This window comes from Phoxinus phoxinus, assembly GCF_949152265.1.
Source record: "Phoxinus phoxinus genome assembly, chromosome: 5".
Lineage (NCBI taxonomy): Eukaryota > Metazoa > Chordata > Actinopteri > Cypriniformes > Leuciscidae > Phoxinus > Phoxinus phoxinus.
Genome location: NC_136880.1, coordinates 1747105 through 1764789, shown reverse-complemented (window position 1 = coordinate 1764789; position 17685 = coordinate 1747105). Strand labels below are relative to the sequence as shown.

At 41.6% G+C, this 17685-nt stretch overlaps 1 protein-coding gene across 2 annotated transcripts in view; it reads right to left on the bottom strand.

The window, feature by feature from the left end:
• LOC306998021 (solute carrier family 22 member 23) overlaps window positions 1-14762 on the bottom strand; it is a 61650-nt gene extending 46888 nt beyond the window's left edge. The window contains exons 1-2 of one of the 2 annotated variants that reach the window (XM_079611739.1): window positions 14613-14762; window positions 13820-14433 (exon numbers count right to left, since the gene is read on the bottom strand). In XM_079611739.1, coding sequence (XP_079467865.1) covers window positions 13820-14251 — 432 coding nt within the window. In that variant the 5' untranslated portion in view covers window positions 14252-14433; window positions 14613-14762. The other variant, XM_079611738.1, reaches the window with a different exon arrangement.
• Window positions 14763-17685: the final 2923 nt, after the last annotated feature.

Genomic DNA, 17685 nt, shown 5'->3' with positions numbered 1-17685 from the left:
TAGCTCAAAACAACAGGACAGCTGGTTCATCAGAGGCTTTAAACCCTCAGAAACCGGTGAACAACACACACCGTCATCTGATCATCTTTCATCTGCACATTTATAGTATGTTAATGCCTGTTGTGTGTAACAACTACAGTAAGTTTAGTTTTTTCTATGACTACTATCAATAGCCACATGTTTTTACGTTGATTTTGGGGTGAAAAAAAAAGCGCTGTATGGAAACACCAAGAGGCGCATGAATTCAACCCTCAGACGGTCTTCGGTCATTTATGACCGGAAAATTTTCTGTTTTGAATTTCTAAAAATCACAGCTTCATCGGAATGTTATGAAACTTGGTGACTTTTATGGCATTAGGTATGTGAATACAAAAAAAAATTGAGGTCATGATCCGAGCATGTTAAGTGGTCGTGAAAAAAATAGTCACACTTGTGGTCTTCGGTCAAAAATGACCGACCCATAGGAAATGAATGGGAAATTTACAAAAATTCAAAAATTCTCCGCATTTTTGTGTGTACAATCCACAAATCGGACACAATCCTAAAAAAAAGTACACCGCAGGAAAGGGGGGAAACTCTACAACATCAAGAGTGCAAAACAGACACACCCACCCACACACACACACATACAAACACACTTTTAGACACATACACATCAATAAATTCAGATTACAAAAAATATGTTTTGAATTTTTAAAAATCACAGCTTCATCGGAATGTTACGAAACTTGGTGACGTTTATGGCATCATGTATGTGAACACACAAAAAAATTGAGGTCATGATCCGAGCATGTTAAGTGGTCATAAAAAAAATAGTTACACTTGTGGTCTTTGGTCAAAAATGACCCCCATAGGAAATGAATGGGAAATTGACAAAAACACAAAAATTCACCAAACATTTTTTTTTTACATTTTTTTTAAGTACACAGCATTAAAGGGGTGACACTCTAAAACATCTAGAGGAAAAAAAAAAAAAAAAAAAAATATATATATTTTTCATAATTTTTTTTATATATATTAAAAAAATATATATTTATATTAAACATCATTATATCACTAAGCCATGATGACATATTAGGTGGATTGTGTGATTTCCACTCTAGGATAATTTTTCTAGGCTTTCTAACACAATGTTTAGGTTTGACTAATCATAATGCAAAAACTAACACTTTAAATCACTATTTCTAAAAAAAAAATATATAAAACTTGATAAGAAATAGTTTTTGAGATTGTTTAAATATATATTCAAATCCACAAAAAAAAAAAAAAAAGTAAATGTGTCCATTAAACAGCTGGGGAAGTCACATGCCTCTCCATAGAGTGCTGTTTATGCCATCTAGTGGTTACAACATGGTTCTACGCTTTCTCTCCATACTCTCACCAGATGGCGCTAATCTGCTTCAACCATTTTTTTTTGAAGGCCTAGACTCTATATTAAACTAAAATACTGCATTAAAAAAAAAAAAAAAAAATTAAAAAATGTGTATTATTTTCAATGGCAAAAATAGACCATAAATATTGCATAAATATTAATAAATTCAATCAAATTCTCTCAAAATACAAAATTAAAAAGAAAAAATATTATAGAACAAAAATAAATTGCATTGGTTTTACTGGGATGGAGGAAATTTAATTTTTAGGTGTCCGGTCACTTCTGACCGGGAAGGCCCAGGAGGTGACTCCGAAACGAAGACCGTCTGAGGGTTTAAAAAGTGCATAAAAAGCACAATTGAGGCAGATATTTTTGTATCTGATAAGACATGCACATGCACACGATATAAATGGATGTGATTGGATAACTGGCCTAACCAATGGCATCGCAGCATCATTTCAGCGTCTTCCTAGATCTTGAATAACTCTTTAGTGTAGCACAATCTGGGATTGCCTTATTGGTGAACGAAAATGAATCTGTGCCGTATATCTGGAACACAATACGGCAGTTAGGATCGCAACTATAGCCGTGTTTCAATCCAACTATTTTTAGGCGCATTTTGGGATATTTCATAAAAAACGCTGGATGGTAATGCAAAAATATAAAAAAATGCTCATAAAAAACATATGTGCTCACTTGAAATGGATAATTTTTTAAATCTGATAATATATGCGCATAAACTACGATGGAGACATATTAATCGAATAAATCCCTCGATGTGCAACTAAAACCTCAGGTGACTTTGCCTCATCAGAGGCTGTGATTGGATAACTGGAGTAACCAGTGGACCAATGGCGTCGCAGCGTCTCAAACGTTGGTTTGGTGTTTCTGAAACGCCGGAGTCAAAGTGTGTGTTCAGAATGATGTGGTGTAATTCCCTCCAGAAGCGTCTCACACACGAGTGTGTTCCCGAACGCAAGAGAACATGACAGCGTTTACTGTGTTTCTCTGACGCGACGACACACACTCGTTTATGATGGAGGAGGAAAGAGATCGAAGAGTTTATTACTGATATTTTACCCCAATTCCCAGGAAGTCACGATTTTGTTCTCTTGAACACATGGGACGGAAACAATGCTTTATTCGCAAATGTTTTACGCCATATACTAACTTTGCGCTTAAATTAAATTCACAACTTTAACACTATTCAGAATGACCACTTCATAAGTTGTGCTGGTCTCGGCTACTCACACACACTTTCAATGAGGGGGGAAATCCCAGACTCCGCATAAATAACCAATTAAACTGCATGTAGGAAGAACAGGCGGACTGCAGATATAAACTCGATGGGTAATGATTAACATATTAAGCCATATTTGCTTATATGACAGCGCAGTGTCTATGACATCATCAGTACAATATGCATCATCAAAACAATTTCAACCCACTGCAGAGTTTCGCACATGTATAGCATTATTCACGTTTTCTTCAAAAACTGTTCAAATCTAGTTTGCAATACTGTTTTAAATTAGTCATTTTGATATTCCAGAAATTTCCAAAGTAAAGTGTTAGGCTTAATGTACTATATGCTATATACAGTCAAACCAAAATGTATTCATGATCAGCTCAAAGTGTCTGAATAATTTTTGTTCCCAAATTGTTATACATTGTACTGGTAGTCACTGTATGAAGAATTATGGGGTATAATATATCAGTTTACTTTATTTTGCTCTCCTCACAGAGTCCTGCACACACTAGTAAACAAATATCACAAATTATATATGGTGTCTGCATAATTTTTGGTTTGACTGTACACTAGGAATATGGATGCACAATATATCACATCGGCCAATAAATGTGCTTTTTAAATGTTCTGTATCTTACATTGTCATATTTAGGCCAATAAATGACAGCCAACTGAACATGTGACTCCATTATGTCTAGTTGACCGACATGCAGTTAATATCCATGACACAGGCACTTCCACTCGACATTGATGAAGGAGACTCACCCAGCAGGCATTACTGGTGTGTAGATGTGTAGGTGTGTGTGTGTAGATGTGTAGATGTGTAAGGTCATGTAAGTTTAGCATGAGTTGTTTTTGCAGCTTAAGGCTGTACACCACGACTTTTGCCCTGATTTCTGCAGTCAGTGCTAGTTGCTGCGAGGCAGAGTCCATCTGCAGATATCGGCCAGTTGGAGTTCACTCACTCACTCACACACACACACACGCACACGCACAACCACACACACACACACACACACACACACACACACACACACACTCGCTCGCTCACACACCTCACTCACTCGCACACTCACTCACTCACTCACTCACTCACTCACTTGCACAATCACTCACTCGCATTCACTCAATCACTCACTCACTCGCTCACTCACTCAATCGCTCGCTCGCTCATTCGCACGCTCACTCGCACGCTCACTCGCACGCTCACTCGCTCGCTCTCACTCACTCACACTCAATCACTCGCTAAATCACACACTCACTCTCACTTGCTCCCACTCACTCAATCACTCGCTCGCACGCTCACTCGCTCGCACACTCTCCCTCGCTCAATCACTCACTCACTCGCTCAATCACTCACTCTCACTTGCTCCCGCTCACTCACTCACACTCAATCACTCACTCGCTAAATCACACACTCACTCTCACTTGCTCCCGCTCACTCACTCACACTCAATCACTCACTCGCTAAATCACACACTCACTCTCACTTGCTCCCACTCACTTGCTCCCACTCACTCACTCAATCACTCGCTCGCACGCTCACTCGCTCACACACTCACTCATTCGCTCAATCACTCACTCACTCGCTCAATCACTCGTTCGCACAATCACTCTCACCCGCTCACTTGCTCACTCGCTCAATCACTCGTTCGCTCGCTCGCTCAATCACTCACTCTCACTTGCTCCCGCTCACTCACTCACTCGCTCAATCACTCACTCACTCGCTCAATCACTCTCACTCGCTCAATCACTCACTCGCTCGCTCAATCACTCACTCGCTCAATCACTCACTCACTCGCTCAATCACTCACTCACTCGCTCACTCACTCGCTCAATCACTCACTCACTCGCTCAATCACTCACTCACTCGCTCAATCACTCACTCACTCGCTCAATCACTCACTCACTCGCTCAATCACTCACTCACTCGCTCAATCACTCACTCACTCACTCACTCACTCGCTCAATCACTCACTCAATCGCTCAATCACTCACTCACTCGCTCAATCACTCAAACACACACACACACACTCTCACTCAAACATGTAAAAGCACTCACTAGTAAAAGCATAATGTAAGGATTAGTCCTCAAGTGTCCTCTGCTGCCTGAAGTTGATAATCTAATACACTCTAGACGTAATTTAATCAAAAGCTGCCGATCCAATAGGAAATCACTGACAGCATCTTCACTTCTATCATCCAAACAACTTTTTACATTTAATATTCTTGATTGCACAATCATTCCTAGGCCTTGACTTATGGATGGCTTGAAAGTTGTTATACAGAATAAAATGATTATTTTCATGAAATAGGAGGTTTTATTTAGAGCAGTGTGTTTATCCTACATCGATAAAGACAGCGAGTTAAAGAAGCTCCAGCAGCAAATCAGCTTCACCACAACACATTCTAGCAGTTTCATTCATCAGTTTTATCCTATATACTCTCTTATCACTGAATCCAAACCCTTCAGGCCTGATCCTGCACACAGAACCAGTGAGAGTTCCTCCAGCTCTGCTTCTCCCAGTGATGAGGATCACTACAGCCATCAGAACCAGTGAGAGATCCTCCAGCTCTGCTTCTCCCAGTAATGATGATCACTACAGCCATCAGAACCAGTGAGAGTTCCTCCAGCTCTGCTTCTCCCAGTGATGAGGATCACCACAGCCATCAGAACCAGTGAGTTCCTCCAGCTCTGCTTCTCCCAGTAATGAGGATCACTACAGCCATCAGAACCAGTGAGTTCCTCCAGCTCTGCTTCTCCCAGTGATGATGAGGATCACTACAGTCATCAGAACCAGTGAGAGATCCTCCAGCTCTGCTTCTCCCAGTGATGAGGATCATTACAGCCATCAGAACCAGTGAGAGTTCCTCTAGCTCTGCTTCTCCCAGTAATGATGATCACTACAGCCATCAGAACCAGTGAGAGTTCCTCCAGCTCTGCTTCTCCCAGTGATGAGGATCACCACAGCCATCAGAACCAGTGAGTTCCTCCAGCTCTGCTTCTCCCAGTGATGATGAGGATCACTTCAGCCATCAGAACCAGTGAGAGTTCCTCCAGCTCTGCTTCTCCCAGTAATGAGGATCACTACAGCCATCAGAACCAGTGAGAGTTCCTCCAGCTCTGCTTCTCCCAGTGATGATGAGGATCACTACAGCCATCAGAACCAGTGAGAGTTCCTCCAGCTCTGCTTCTCCCAGTGATGAGGATCACCACAGCCATCAGAACCAGTGAGTTCCTCCAGCTCTGCTTCTCCCAGTGATGATGAGGATCACTTCAGCCATCAGAACCAGTGAGAGTTCCTCCAGCTCTGCTTCTCCCAGTAATGAGGATCACTACAGTCATCAGAACCAGTGAGAGATCCTCCAGCTCTGCTTCTCCCAGTAATGATGATCACTACAGCCATCAGAACCAGTGAGAGTTCCTCCAGCTCTGCTTCTCCCAGTGATGAGGATCACTACAGCCATCAGAACCAGTGAGAGATCCTCCAGCTCTGCTTCTCCCAGTAATGATGATCACTACAGCCATCAGAACCAGTGAGAGTTCCTCCAGCTCTGCTTCTCCCAGTGATGAGGATCATTACAGCCATCAGAACCAGTGAGAGTTCCTCCAGCTCTGCTTCTCCCAGTGATGAGGATCACCACAGCCATAAGAACCAGTGAGAGTTCCTCCAGCTCTGCTTCTCCCAGTGATGAGGATCACCACAGCCATCAGAACCAGTGAGAGTTCATCCAGCTCTGCTTCTCCCAGTGATGAGGATCACCACAGCCATCAGAACCAGTGAGTTCCTCCAGCTCTGCTTCTCCCAGTGATGAGGATCACTACAGCCATCAGAACCAGTGAGTTCCTCCAGCTCTGCTTCTCCCAGTGATGAGGATCATTACAGCCATCAGAACCAGTGAGAGTTCCTCTAGCTCTGCTTCTCCCAGTGATGAGGACCACTACAGCCATCAGAACCAGTGAGAGTTCCTCCAGCTCTGCTTCTCCCAGTGATGATGAGGATGTTCTCCTGTTCACCTCATCTCATTAAAGTCGAAGCCCTCGGGCCTCAGATGGAATTAGAAATCACAATCTGCGGTTTGTCCCGATGGAGATCACAGAACAAGAACAAGCACTATTTTCAGGGACTTTTCCCTCCTGCCCGCCTCAGTCAGAGGGAATCTCTCCTTCACACGCCAGAAGATATCAATCATATCAGTTATTTCAATAATTCATTTTGATGAAACACCTCTGTATCAGGGTTCTCTTTCAAACAGGATTGCGTTATGTTAAACTGACTTCAAACGGTTACAGTTTTCATGTTGAGAGAGAGAGTGTGTGTGTGTGTGTGTGTGTGTGTGTGTGTGTGTGTGTGTGTGTGTGTGTGTGTGTGTGTGTGTGTGTGTGTGTGTGTGTGTGTGTGTGTGTGTGTCGAGTAGCTCAATCAAATATAGAAAACAGGATTTCCATTTCCCATCATGCTCTGTATAGGACTGGATAGGGAGAGCAAATGTTTGAAGTAAAGTGTATTTTATTTTATGAATCTTTAGTCAGATGAGAAAATAGACAGGCTTGTTGCTCTATGAAGTTATTTACAAGATTTTCTGTTACATTGGAGTTTTTAGAGGATGTTCAGTGTGGTGAAGTGTGTCGAGTGCGTGTTTGGGTCGAGGATTTAATCGAATAAAAGCAACTACTATGGGAACACCGTGGATGTAACCTGTACCATCTTCTGCTTACCAGCACTTAACACGAGTAAAGGAAAGAAAAAACTTTATTCATGTAGGATGAACTCAACTAAATGGACGGGTCCAAATAACCTGATTCAATCAAGTTCATCCGACATGAAGTATTTGAGTAGAGATAACATGTGTCAACTGTGTTGAGCCGCTGTCCATGATTAAATCAAGTTATTTTTGTGCATATCTTTTTTTCTATTCTCTATGACGCATTCCTCCTTTCCTCCTAAACATTGCAAAACCGATCATTCCTCTGTGGATTCGCTCGCAGGTTTTGGACCATTATCATTCCTCACAGCTGGAGCGATCTTCTTCTCACTCGATGTGAAACTGTTACACAACTACTCTAAATCAGTCTCATCTGCGTGGAGCGGAGACTCCCAGTAAACCTGCTTCTCCTTGGGGATGTGCCAAGATCCACTGGGAGTTTAATGTTGTGCTTTTAATTACAGTGCATTTACAGGGAAACGCTGTTATCACATAGCTGAGAAATGCACGTTGAGGGTTATGAGAGTGCCGATAGCGTGCTGGATTTACTGCTTTTCCAGTCAGCATGGAGTCTTATTTCATAATTGATCTCATTGAGTTCTTTGAGACTTTGTAAAGCATCTTGTACTCTGTTCTTGGTGCAGGCTTATTGTTGTTAACTAAACCTATTAAAAACAATATATTAACATAATATTACATACAGTGGGTGTAGAAATACATATTGCTGTGGTGTTTTTTGCAGCATGGTATATTGCATTATCCTGAATGAAAATCCTTTAATTTCAGAAGGCACGATCCTTCTTTTTATCCCATAGCAGAAAGTGGTCAGTTATAAAGTCCACATATCTTGCAGAAGTCACTTTGAGACCCTAAAGGGACCTTCCATCTCACTTCCCAATATCCCAGCCCACATGTTGGAAAGTGGTGGACATTCACAAACCCATCATCTACACCATCCATTGCAGCACAGCATTCGTCAGTCAATAAAACTATTCATGCATTCATGCATTTCTGCGCACACTGTAGGGCTTTCTCTTGGTGAGCTTTGGTTTTATTTAACTAAATTATGCCAAACGAATGTCTAATTATTACAACACTGAAATTAAAAGCCTGTACGAATACTAGAAACCATGAAATAATGGAAATAATTGGGAATCAAGTAACAAACAGTACATTTCATTTATCTATTATACCTTTTATTGTTATGGTCCAGAAATTCACGTTTTTCATCAGTGTGTGACGTTCTATTTTTTAATTGATGTCATTACGTTGCTGTCTTGCCACCAGCCAATCGCCTCGTTGTTGATTGTGGTTTCGAATATCGATATATCCGACCTTTCCAATGAACAAGAACTCGCAGTAATCTCAGACACCTTAATCACACTCACTAACCTAACCCTAACCCTAACCCCGTTTTAATCAAATCCGCAAATTCATTTGAAGAACCAAATTAGCCAGAGATCAATTATGATTAGAAGATCTGGCATCTGTTAAATCATCTCAGATGTATTACGTGAGGTACGGATAACTGTTATCTGAACAGACATGAGAAATAAAACATCAAAAACTTTCTTTGAAAAACTTAAATCTGAATGTTTTCTTGAAAGTCGCTTGCATAATAATTTGGAGCACAGTGTAGTGTGTCACAATATCGAATAGATGTTTTTGTGGTTACATTATTGATGATATTGTAAAGTTTCGTACTAGATGTACAAGTGAGAGAACAGAACAGGCAAATGGGAGGACACTATATGAATATGACTTCATGTGAAAAATAAACTGTCCATCGGTAGTTTGGGACACTTTGGGCAAGACATTTCCAAGACCTGTCAAGTGATTATTACAACGAAACTGTGTGTGCAGTCAAAACCACAAACACACACACACCTCGAAGCCAACCTGACTCAACTGAACAAATATTGATCATTCGGGTATTTGAGAGCGTCACCCTTATGACAGGAGCTCAAATGCTCAAGGAAATAACCGAAGCTATTGCATCACTTATGCAAAACATGGTGTCTGCTGCGTACAGCGCCAGAGAAGTCCGCTTCAAAACGACACAAACACTCAACAGAAGATACCGATTGCCATCATACACTCATTTTTTTGCCAGTTGCTATCCCATTAGAAATGAAAAGTGTATGTTGAATTATAGCTAAAGCAGGTGCAATACTACAAAACATGGAAAACATGAAAGAATTAAGCATGTAAGCATTAAACTATTTTCTCAGTATAGTTGTATATGCTTGTATATGTGTTATGTAATGCGAATATGCACAGGTTTATTTATGTCTCATGACTTCAGAACTGGTCAGTGGAGGAGACGGGACTGAATATGTATTTGCTAAAAAAAAAGTTCTTCTGGCATAAATGTAGCTTTGTTTTAGAGGTTTTAGAGTCTGTGACGTTCTCCGGTTCGGACTTTGTAAGGAGCAGAAAGTGTCTATTAATACAGAAAACGGCTCAAATATACTGAAGAGTTGCTCTGTACAAGATTACATTAGATTATTGTAAATGAGGAACAAACCCAGTGTCTATGTTTACACAGTTCTCAAATGTATTGAATTTGTTGTACTACTTGTTTTATTTTTTAAAACAGGAAATGAGATCCATAAAGATTTAAATAAGACCTATTATGCCCTTTCTAAAAGTCCTGTTCTCAGGCTCTACTAGAACAGGTTTTCCTGCTTGAATGTTGATTATCTTCCTCATATTCTCCATTGTTGCGGCTCCTCTCTTCCCAGTCTGTCAGTAACGCTCGGTTCACTTCCTGTCTCTATGAAGCCCCTCCTTCTGAAAGGCACACTGTGCTCTGATTGGTCGGCTGGAGCAGTGTGTTGTGATTGGTCGAGCGCTTCGAGTGTGTTTGGGAAAGTCCCGTCCCTTACCATAACCGCCAGTTTAACACACTACTAACTAACTCAACCAGGCCCCGCCCCTTTATTCTGCGCATTAATTATTATAATGAGGAATATTGTGACGTGTTCGTTCCCGGAAGAAACTCGAGACTACAGTGGAGGCGTTTCAGGAGTTCAGGAACACTGACACTGAAGACAGATGAAGATGGAGAACAGCAGAATAGTGTTACCGTTTCCCCGATGGTTGGCAGAAAAAGATGACGTTAGGAAGAAGGCAGAACTTCAGCTTGTACATGAAACACTCATGACCGCGGCTGACGGGGTGCTGCACAGGTGCTGGAGAACAGAGGTGCTCTCGGCTGACCGTATGACACCGATGCACAAGCTGGGTTCAGCTGATACCCAGAGAAGTTTGAGCAAACTCTGGTTTTCGGGCTCAAGAAGGTGGATTGGTTTTTAGCGGGTTTAATGACCATGGTAACTTACGCTACACGGCTAACCTTTCCCGCAAACCCTAGCTGGACCAATCAGCTGTGAGTAAAGTGACATGTGCAATAAAGCCCCGCCCCCTGCGTCTCTCGCTACAAATTACAGCCGCGTAGAGTGGACAAACTGTAGAGATCAAATACAATGCATTTATTCAATTTATTTACATTTATGTAGAGATAGAATTGCCCATCTTTTGCTGCTAATTATATATTACATTAATATTATATGAATTGTAATTTTGTCTAATTCCCCGTCATGCGCTGATATACTCAGATATTTCCGCTGAGCAGCCGTGTGTGTTCCTGCCTTGTGGAAGGCCTTTAATTTCATGATCTTTGTCATAACGATCTCTAATCTTCAGAAGAGAAGTGTATCAACCCGACGCTCTCCAGGTGCCCTGTGATTGGCTGTTCACTGATGATGTCACACTTTCAGCTTCGGAGCTACTCACAAACTCTGGATCAGACCCGAGAGCGTTCATACCGAGCTTTGTGAGCATGTTTAATCTGATCTAACCCGGCGAGAGCGTTCATACCGAGCTTTGTGAACATGTTTAATCTGATCTAACCCGGCGAGAGCGTTCATACCGAGCTTTGTGAACATGTTTAATCTGATCTAACCCGGCGAGAGCGTTCATACCGAGCTTTGTGAACATGTTTAATCTGATCTAACCCGGCGAGAGCGTTCATACCGAGCTTTGTGAACATGTTTATTCTGATCTAACCCGGCGAGAGCGTTCATACCGAGCTTTGTGAACATGTTTAATCTGATCTAACCCGGCGAGAGCGTTCATACCGAGCTTTGTGAACATGTTTAATCTGATCTAACCCGGCGAGAGCGTTCATACCGAGCTTTGTGAACATGTTTAATCTGATCTAACCCGGCGAGAGCGTTCATACCGAGCTTTGTGAACATGTTTAATCTGATCTAACCCGGCGAGAGCGTTCATACCGAGCTTTGTGAACATGTTTAATCTGATCTAACCCGGCGAGAGCGTTCATACCGAGCTTTGTGAACATGTTTAATCTGATCTAACCCGGCGAGAGCGTTCATACCGAGCTTTGTGAACATGTTTAATCTGATCTAACCCGGTTGGATTTCCTCAGCTCGGCATCGGGTCACTTCAGGAGTTCACAGACGCCCTCAGCGAATCCTGTCAGCGTGTCCAAGCCGAAGCAATCCTTCATTACTGAACACACACAACCGGCTGTGCAGGATGAGGACACTGACTACAACACACACACGTATGCACTAAATCAGTTAAACTACGGATACGGCAACATTCCTGACACCCAACAATACTAATACTGTCATCACTTACTCGCCCTCGTGTCGTTTTCAGACTTTCAGCACATACAGATATTCTTAATATCCTCTCATCATTTCTGTCCATCCATTCAAAGTCTAGGTAATAATCAATAGCTTTAAAAAGTAAAGTACATAACGGCCATATGATAAAGTAATCCACATTAACCAAGTGGTTCAATCTGTGGTCAAGTGGTCTTCTGTAGAGATGCGGTCAGTTCATATAACTATCAGTTTATCAGTTCATATAACTATCAGTTTATAATAACTATCAGTTTATCAGTTCATATAACTATCAGTTTATCAGTTTATATTAACTATCAGTTTATCAGTTTATAATAACTATCAGTTTATAATAACTATCAGTTTATCAGTTTATAATAACTATCAGTTTATCAGTTTATAATAACTATCAGTTATTTCTAGTGTTGGGCAACGATTAATCGCATCCAAAATAAAAGTTTGTGTTTACATAATATAGGTGTGTGCACTGTGTATAATTATTTTGTACATATAAATACACACATATGCATAGCCTACTGTAAATAGCCTAAATATATACATAATTTATATTATATACATATACATAACACATTTATCTTAAATATATGCATGGTTGTGTATTTATACAAAATAATATACACAGTACACACATATTTTATGTAAACACAACTTTTATTTTGGATGCGATGAATCGTTGCCCAACACTAGATCGATACGTTTATATGACTATCATATATTAATTCACACTTGATTCATAAAGCGCATCAAATACAGTGAACAGAAGCTCAAACATGCATGAGGTGTTTCTCATGTGACCCGATAACATTAGAGCCAATCAGACAGCATTTCCTTCCTATATAGCACATAAATGTCACCTCAAGTTCATATCTCATGTCAAATCATGTTTTGATGACACAAACCAAAACAAGACTGACTGTCCAATATCTCTCACTCAGTTTCAGAGTTCAGGATAAAGAAACCAAATGCTGAATTCACATCACAGCATGTGTTCAAGAAGCCATAACTGAACATATGGATCACAGTTTAATAAACAATGTCTCACTTTGACAGGCATGCCAACCGGCTACTGGTAAACTGATGCTTCTGTGCCAGTTTGCTGATTCACGACCGCGCACAGCTTATCTACTTTATTCACATTTGAGAAAACAACTTAGTTTCTGACACTGACACAACTAATCTAAAATGGCTGCATACCCAGAATTACTCGCACTTAATCTGCCATCGTGATACGAGCATCCAGCCAGAGAATCTCCAGAAAAAGATGCAGATTATCTTCATAATGTGACACTAATATGATAAACTTAGAGCCCATGGTGGCTTTCTCTTATCTCAGAAGGCTACTGTGTAATCCGTAGGGTTTGTTGACCCACATTCCTCATTGCACAACACACACTGACCGGCTAATGGAGGCCGAAGGGCAGGACAGCACTGGCTAAAGGGTGCTGGTGGTTTATGTGGTGGTTATGTCATCTGGTCAGCATGAGGGAACCCGGTGACATGACACCCCGTGACGGCTGTTCATGCAGATTACTCATATTCATCTCTGTCAGCAATGCCATTCTCACCCTGTAGCCTAGTGTGTGTGTGTGTGTGTGTGTGTGTGTGTGTGTGTGTGTGTGTGTGTGTGTGTGTGTGTGTGTGTGTGTGTACAGAGAGCTGTAAGGCACGCTTTGTAAACAAACTCACCTTTACACATGCTCTCATGTGGGTCCTCTTATCATGAAAATCGCACATTAACGCCATGTTTCTACATCTGAACCTCAGGCCTGCGTTAATATCGCTGTTCTACACCTGTGTTCAACACACGCGCACTCTTACCTTGGTCACCACATTCCTCTCCAGTCCATTTTCCAGGTTATTCCCCGAGTGCTCACAGATGCACGGCGCGTTGGTGCCGCTGCTATCATTACTGCCGCCGGTGAGCATCTCGTGCGGCGCGACAGTGGTCGCGAGCGCGTTGTTGTTGGACTGCACTCGCGCGCACGGTGTGTTCGGCTGAGGCTGAGGCTGAGCCAGGAGAAAATTGTCCGAAAACTGGCTGAAGCCGATGAAAATGGCCGGGATCCATGTTAAAACGATCAGCTGTTTCTGATACTTCCCGAATCCGCCCACGCTAGGCAGGACGCGGGCGTCGATCTGCGAGAGTAAGCCGGGCGCGTTGCTGGTTTCGGGGGTGACGAAGCCGTTCTCCGGTGGATGAGGCTCGATGTCCGTCAGCTGTTGAGACACGGCCATCACCGTCTCACACATACTGCGGCAAACACACACACTCCCCGCGTTCACACTGATCAAACGCACGGAGAGCTTCGCGTGCGGTGCTCGGGGAGTGGTTTGCGTGTCTTCACCCGTTCACAGAGCGTCACGGACTGATCGCGATCAATCAATAGAGTAAAGTCACCGGCTTGGCCCACTGTCTGTCTCCAAACGCGTTCCTATAGTCGAGAAGAAAAACAACAACACCAGTGTTCAAGGACAGCGATTCAATTCCGTGTCCATTTCCAGCATTCACACACTCACAGCCACAGGTAACACACCTGTACAGACACACACACACACACACAGACCCGCTGCGCGTGACATTACACTGAGACACGCGTCATGATCCACTCACGCGCTCAGGAATCTCTCTTCTGACGCGAGTGTTTTCACGCGTTCCGTCGCGTTCCCTCGCGCTCTCCGGTGATGATCCGAGCGATGGCGGATCTCAGATCAACACCCCCGTCAACACGCACTCACTGCTGGCATTGATTAAAACTGTGTGTGTGTGTGTGTGTGTGTGCTCAACTTCGGGTTCTACATGAGTAGCCTGTAATAGCTACTTTTGTTTTTAGAGAAAACATTATGTTTTAAACATTACATTATATTTTAAAGAACCAAGCAATTAATGCTCTTTAATAAATATTTTAGTGCGAGGGTGATACTGCTGGTTTCATTATGCAGTAATTGCTGCTCTCTACTGGCCAAACTGGTTGCAGGACTATTTAAATGACAATACACAAGTTTGATCAGTTAAATCTAGTGTTAAACAAGACCGTGTGTGTGTGTGTGTGTGTGTGTGTGTGTGTGTGTGTGTGTGTGTGTGTGTGTGTCTATAGTTAAGTCACCTTTATTTATACCACTTTTAACACAATATTGTTAACGTAACAAATATTGTTTGGGCTTTACAGCAGCTCTAGAATAAAGTTATTGTCCAGCTAAAATTATATACTGTATACAGTGTGTGTGTGTGTGTGTGTGTGTGTGTGTGTGTGTGTGTGTGTGTGTGTGCTTTTTTTTAACCCGAAACTGTTTTAATATTTGTGGATTAGCATAATTTAAATGAGCCTGCCATCTAGTGGTGACAGTATATTAGTGTTACAGGATTTGTTTTTTATTTTAAAAAAAATAGATTTGAAGTGAACATTTAAATGTGGAAATGTGGAAAGGCAGTATTGGGACTCTTATTACACTTTATTCACCGATTGAAAGACACTTGACATAAAAAAAATCCTCAATTAATCATTTTAAACATGAAAAGAATGATCCAGAGAGATGTAGCCTAGTCTAGGATTATAGCCTACTTGACTTTTGGGATCGGGATGTCAAAATCAGGAAGCGTATTATTAGCTTGCTAGTTTGTTTGATTGGATGTAGTCCTCTGGGCAGTTGTGCTTTTCGCACTGATATCAGCCCTGCTTCTGTTGTGTTTGCGGTCAGTGTGTGAATGTTCACCTCCGACACACCCTTTCATTAAAGTCCTCAGCCTTCGATCCCAGCCGTGAGTCACACACACACACTCGTGTGATATAAAGCAGTTTTCTCAACAACACAAACACTGTAGCGGAGGCTGTTGCTATGTATCGCACAGGTTCTTACAAATGCGACGTCTCAGTAATAATAATGTTTTATTTAAACATCCAAAGTAAAAGCTGTTTTTTTTGTAACCAGATTAAAACAAAAAAAACACCTTGATATTAAGACAAATGCTTTCACGACAGAGACTGGTTTTTGTTCCCAGGACAGGGGTTTTGCAGGCTGTGTATTAAATATAATATTATACTTTTAGGTTACATTTTATTTCGATAGTCAAATTTAGACATTCTACTAACTATAAGTAACTTTGCAACTACATGTCAAATAACTCATTCATTTGCATCTACATGTTAACTAACTCCTTCAATATCAACATGTAAACTTACTCTCATTAATTTGCAACTACATGTAAACTAACTCTAATTAACTTGCAACTGCATGCCAGCAGACTCTCAGTAGAGTATTAGTAGTTAGGTTAGGGTTAGTACAATAAGTTGACATGTAAATAAGTAACTTGTAGTAGAAGAATGTCTATTGTGGATCATCAAAGAAAGTGTTCCCTACTTTTACTGTTGTATTACAATATCTGTTGGATAAATAATGGCTTGATATTTTGTGTTACCTTTACCATGTGCCGTTTCAGGAATTGTTTAGTTTAAATATGTGATTACGTAACTAATAACGGTTAACATTTTGTAGAAAAACTGTTAAATAGGGGATATAATTAGCTTTTTAATGGCAGGAACCCAGAAGTCGATGGGTCTTAAAGGAGTTTTCCTCCGCTTTTGTCTTGTGTGATTGCGATATCCACTAGTGAAGAGGTGAACGTGGGCTAGTCTTTGGTCGTGTGGTTGATGAAATCATTATGTGTGTGTCATCTTCTGAGGTTTATCTGATGAGTTAGCAGCTGCTGGGAAGTTTTGCTGTCAGTCACCGAATGGTTTATCCAAATGTTTCATTGGCATGGTGCCTAGATGCACTCTGTACTTTGACCTTTTCAAGTTCTGCTTGGATACACAAAGTCACACTTGCTTGCAAAGAAATCGCATTCCTCCTTCAGTCATCCGTCTCTAGAGAAATACAAGGTTTAAATGAATCAAAACCCATCCAGAAGGAGAGTTTCCGCCAGCAGAGTTCCCTGCCAAGGGTGTGTCAGAAGACTGTGAGTAATGTGCTGTCATGAAAAGCCTTGCGCACTGAAAGAAAACACAACAAGTGGCAACAGAGCCGCTGTAGACATGAGGGTGAGCGGCCACACCTGTGTCGCTCTAGAGACGCACTGGGAACGCTGGGAGAGGCGTTGGCTCACCTTCATCACCCAGCCCTCCTCGTCATGTATGACACTTACGTTCTGCTGAGTGGTTACTGTATGAACATGTGTCTGGATAACACAGAGCTAAAGGCTCGATTCAGGCCCAGAAACACATTGTTAAAGATAAGCAACTTTCTTTCGCACACCGTTTATCAAACACCCCTTTTGCCTGAGAAATATCACTGGCACATGTAAGATTGCTAAAGATTGTGTGGTTGAAGTAGGCTATGCAAAACGCTGAAAGGTTGACTGAAATCGTGTTAACCCTCGCGGGTTAGGGGTGGTAACACTACACCTTTCATTCCATTAGCCTCTTGACATGCCAAGTGCCTCGCCTAGACAGCAGACGATAATGTCACCGGAGATAATCTCGACAAGTCCTGGGAGAAGTGAAATAAGTGCACTCAGAATGGATAGTGCTCACTTGTGGAAGTGGATCAACCGGCTGCTGTGTGAGTATAATAATTTGGGTAAATGTGTAATCTAGATTTATGCCTATTTTTTTCACATCCTCATGGAAACAACAATGATTTCCCTCGTGTGTTAATATGTTTCTTTGTAATAATGTATGATTTGCAAA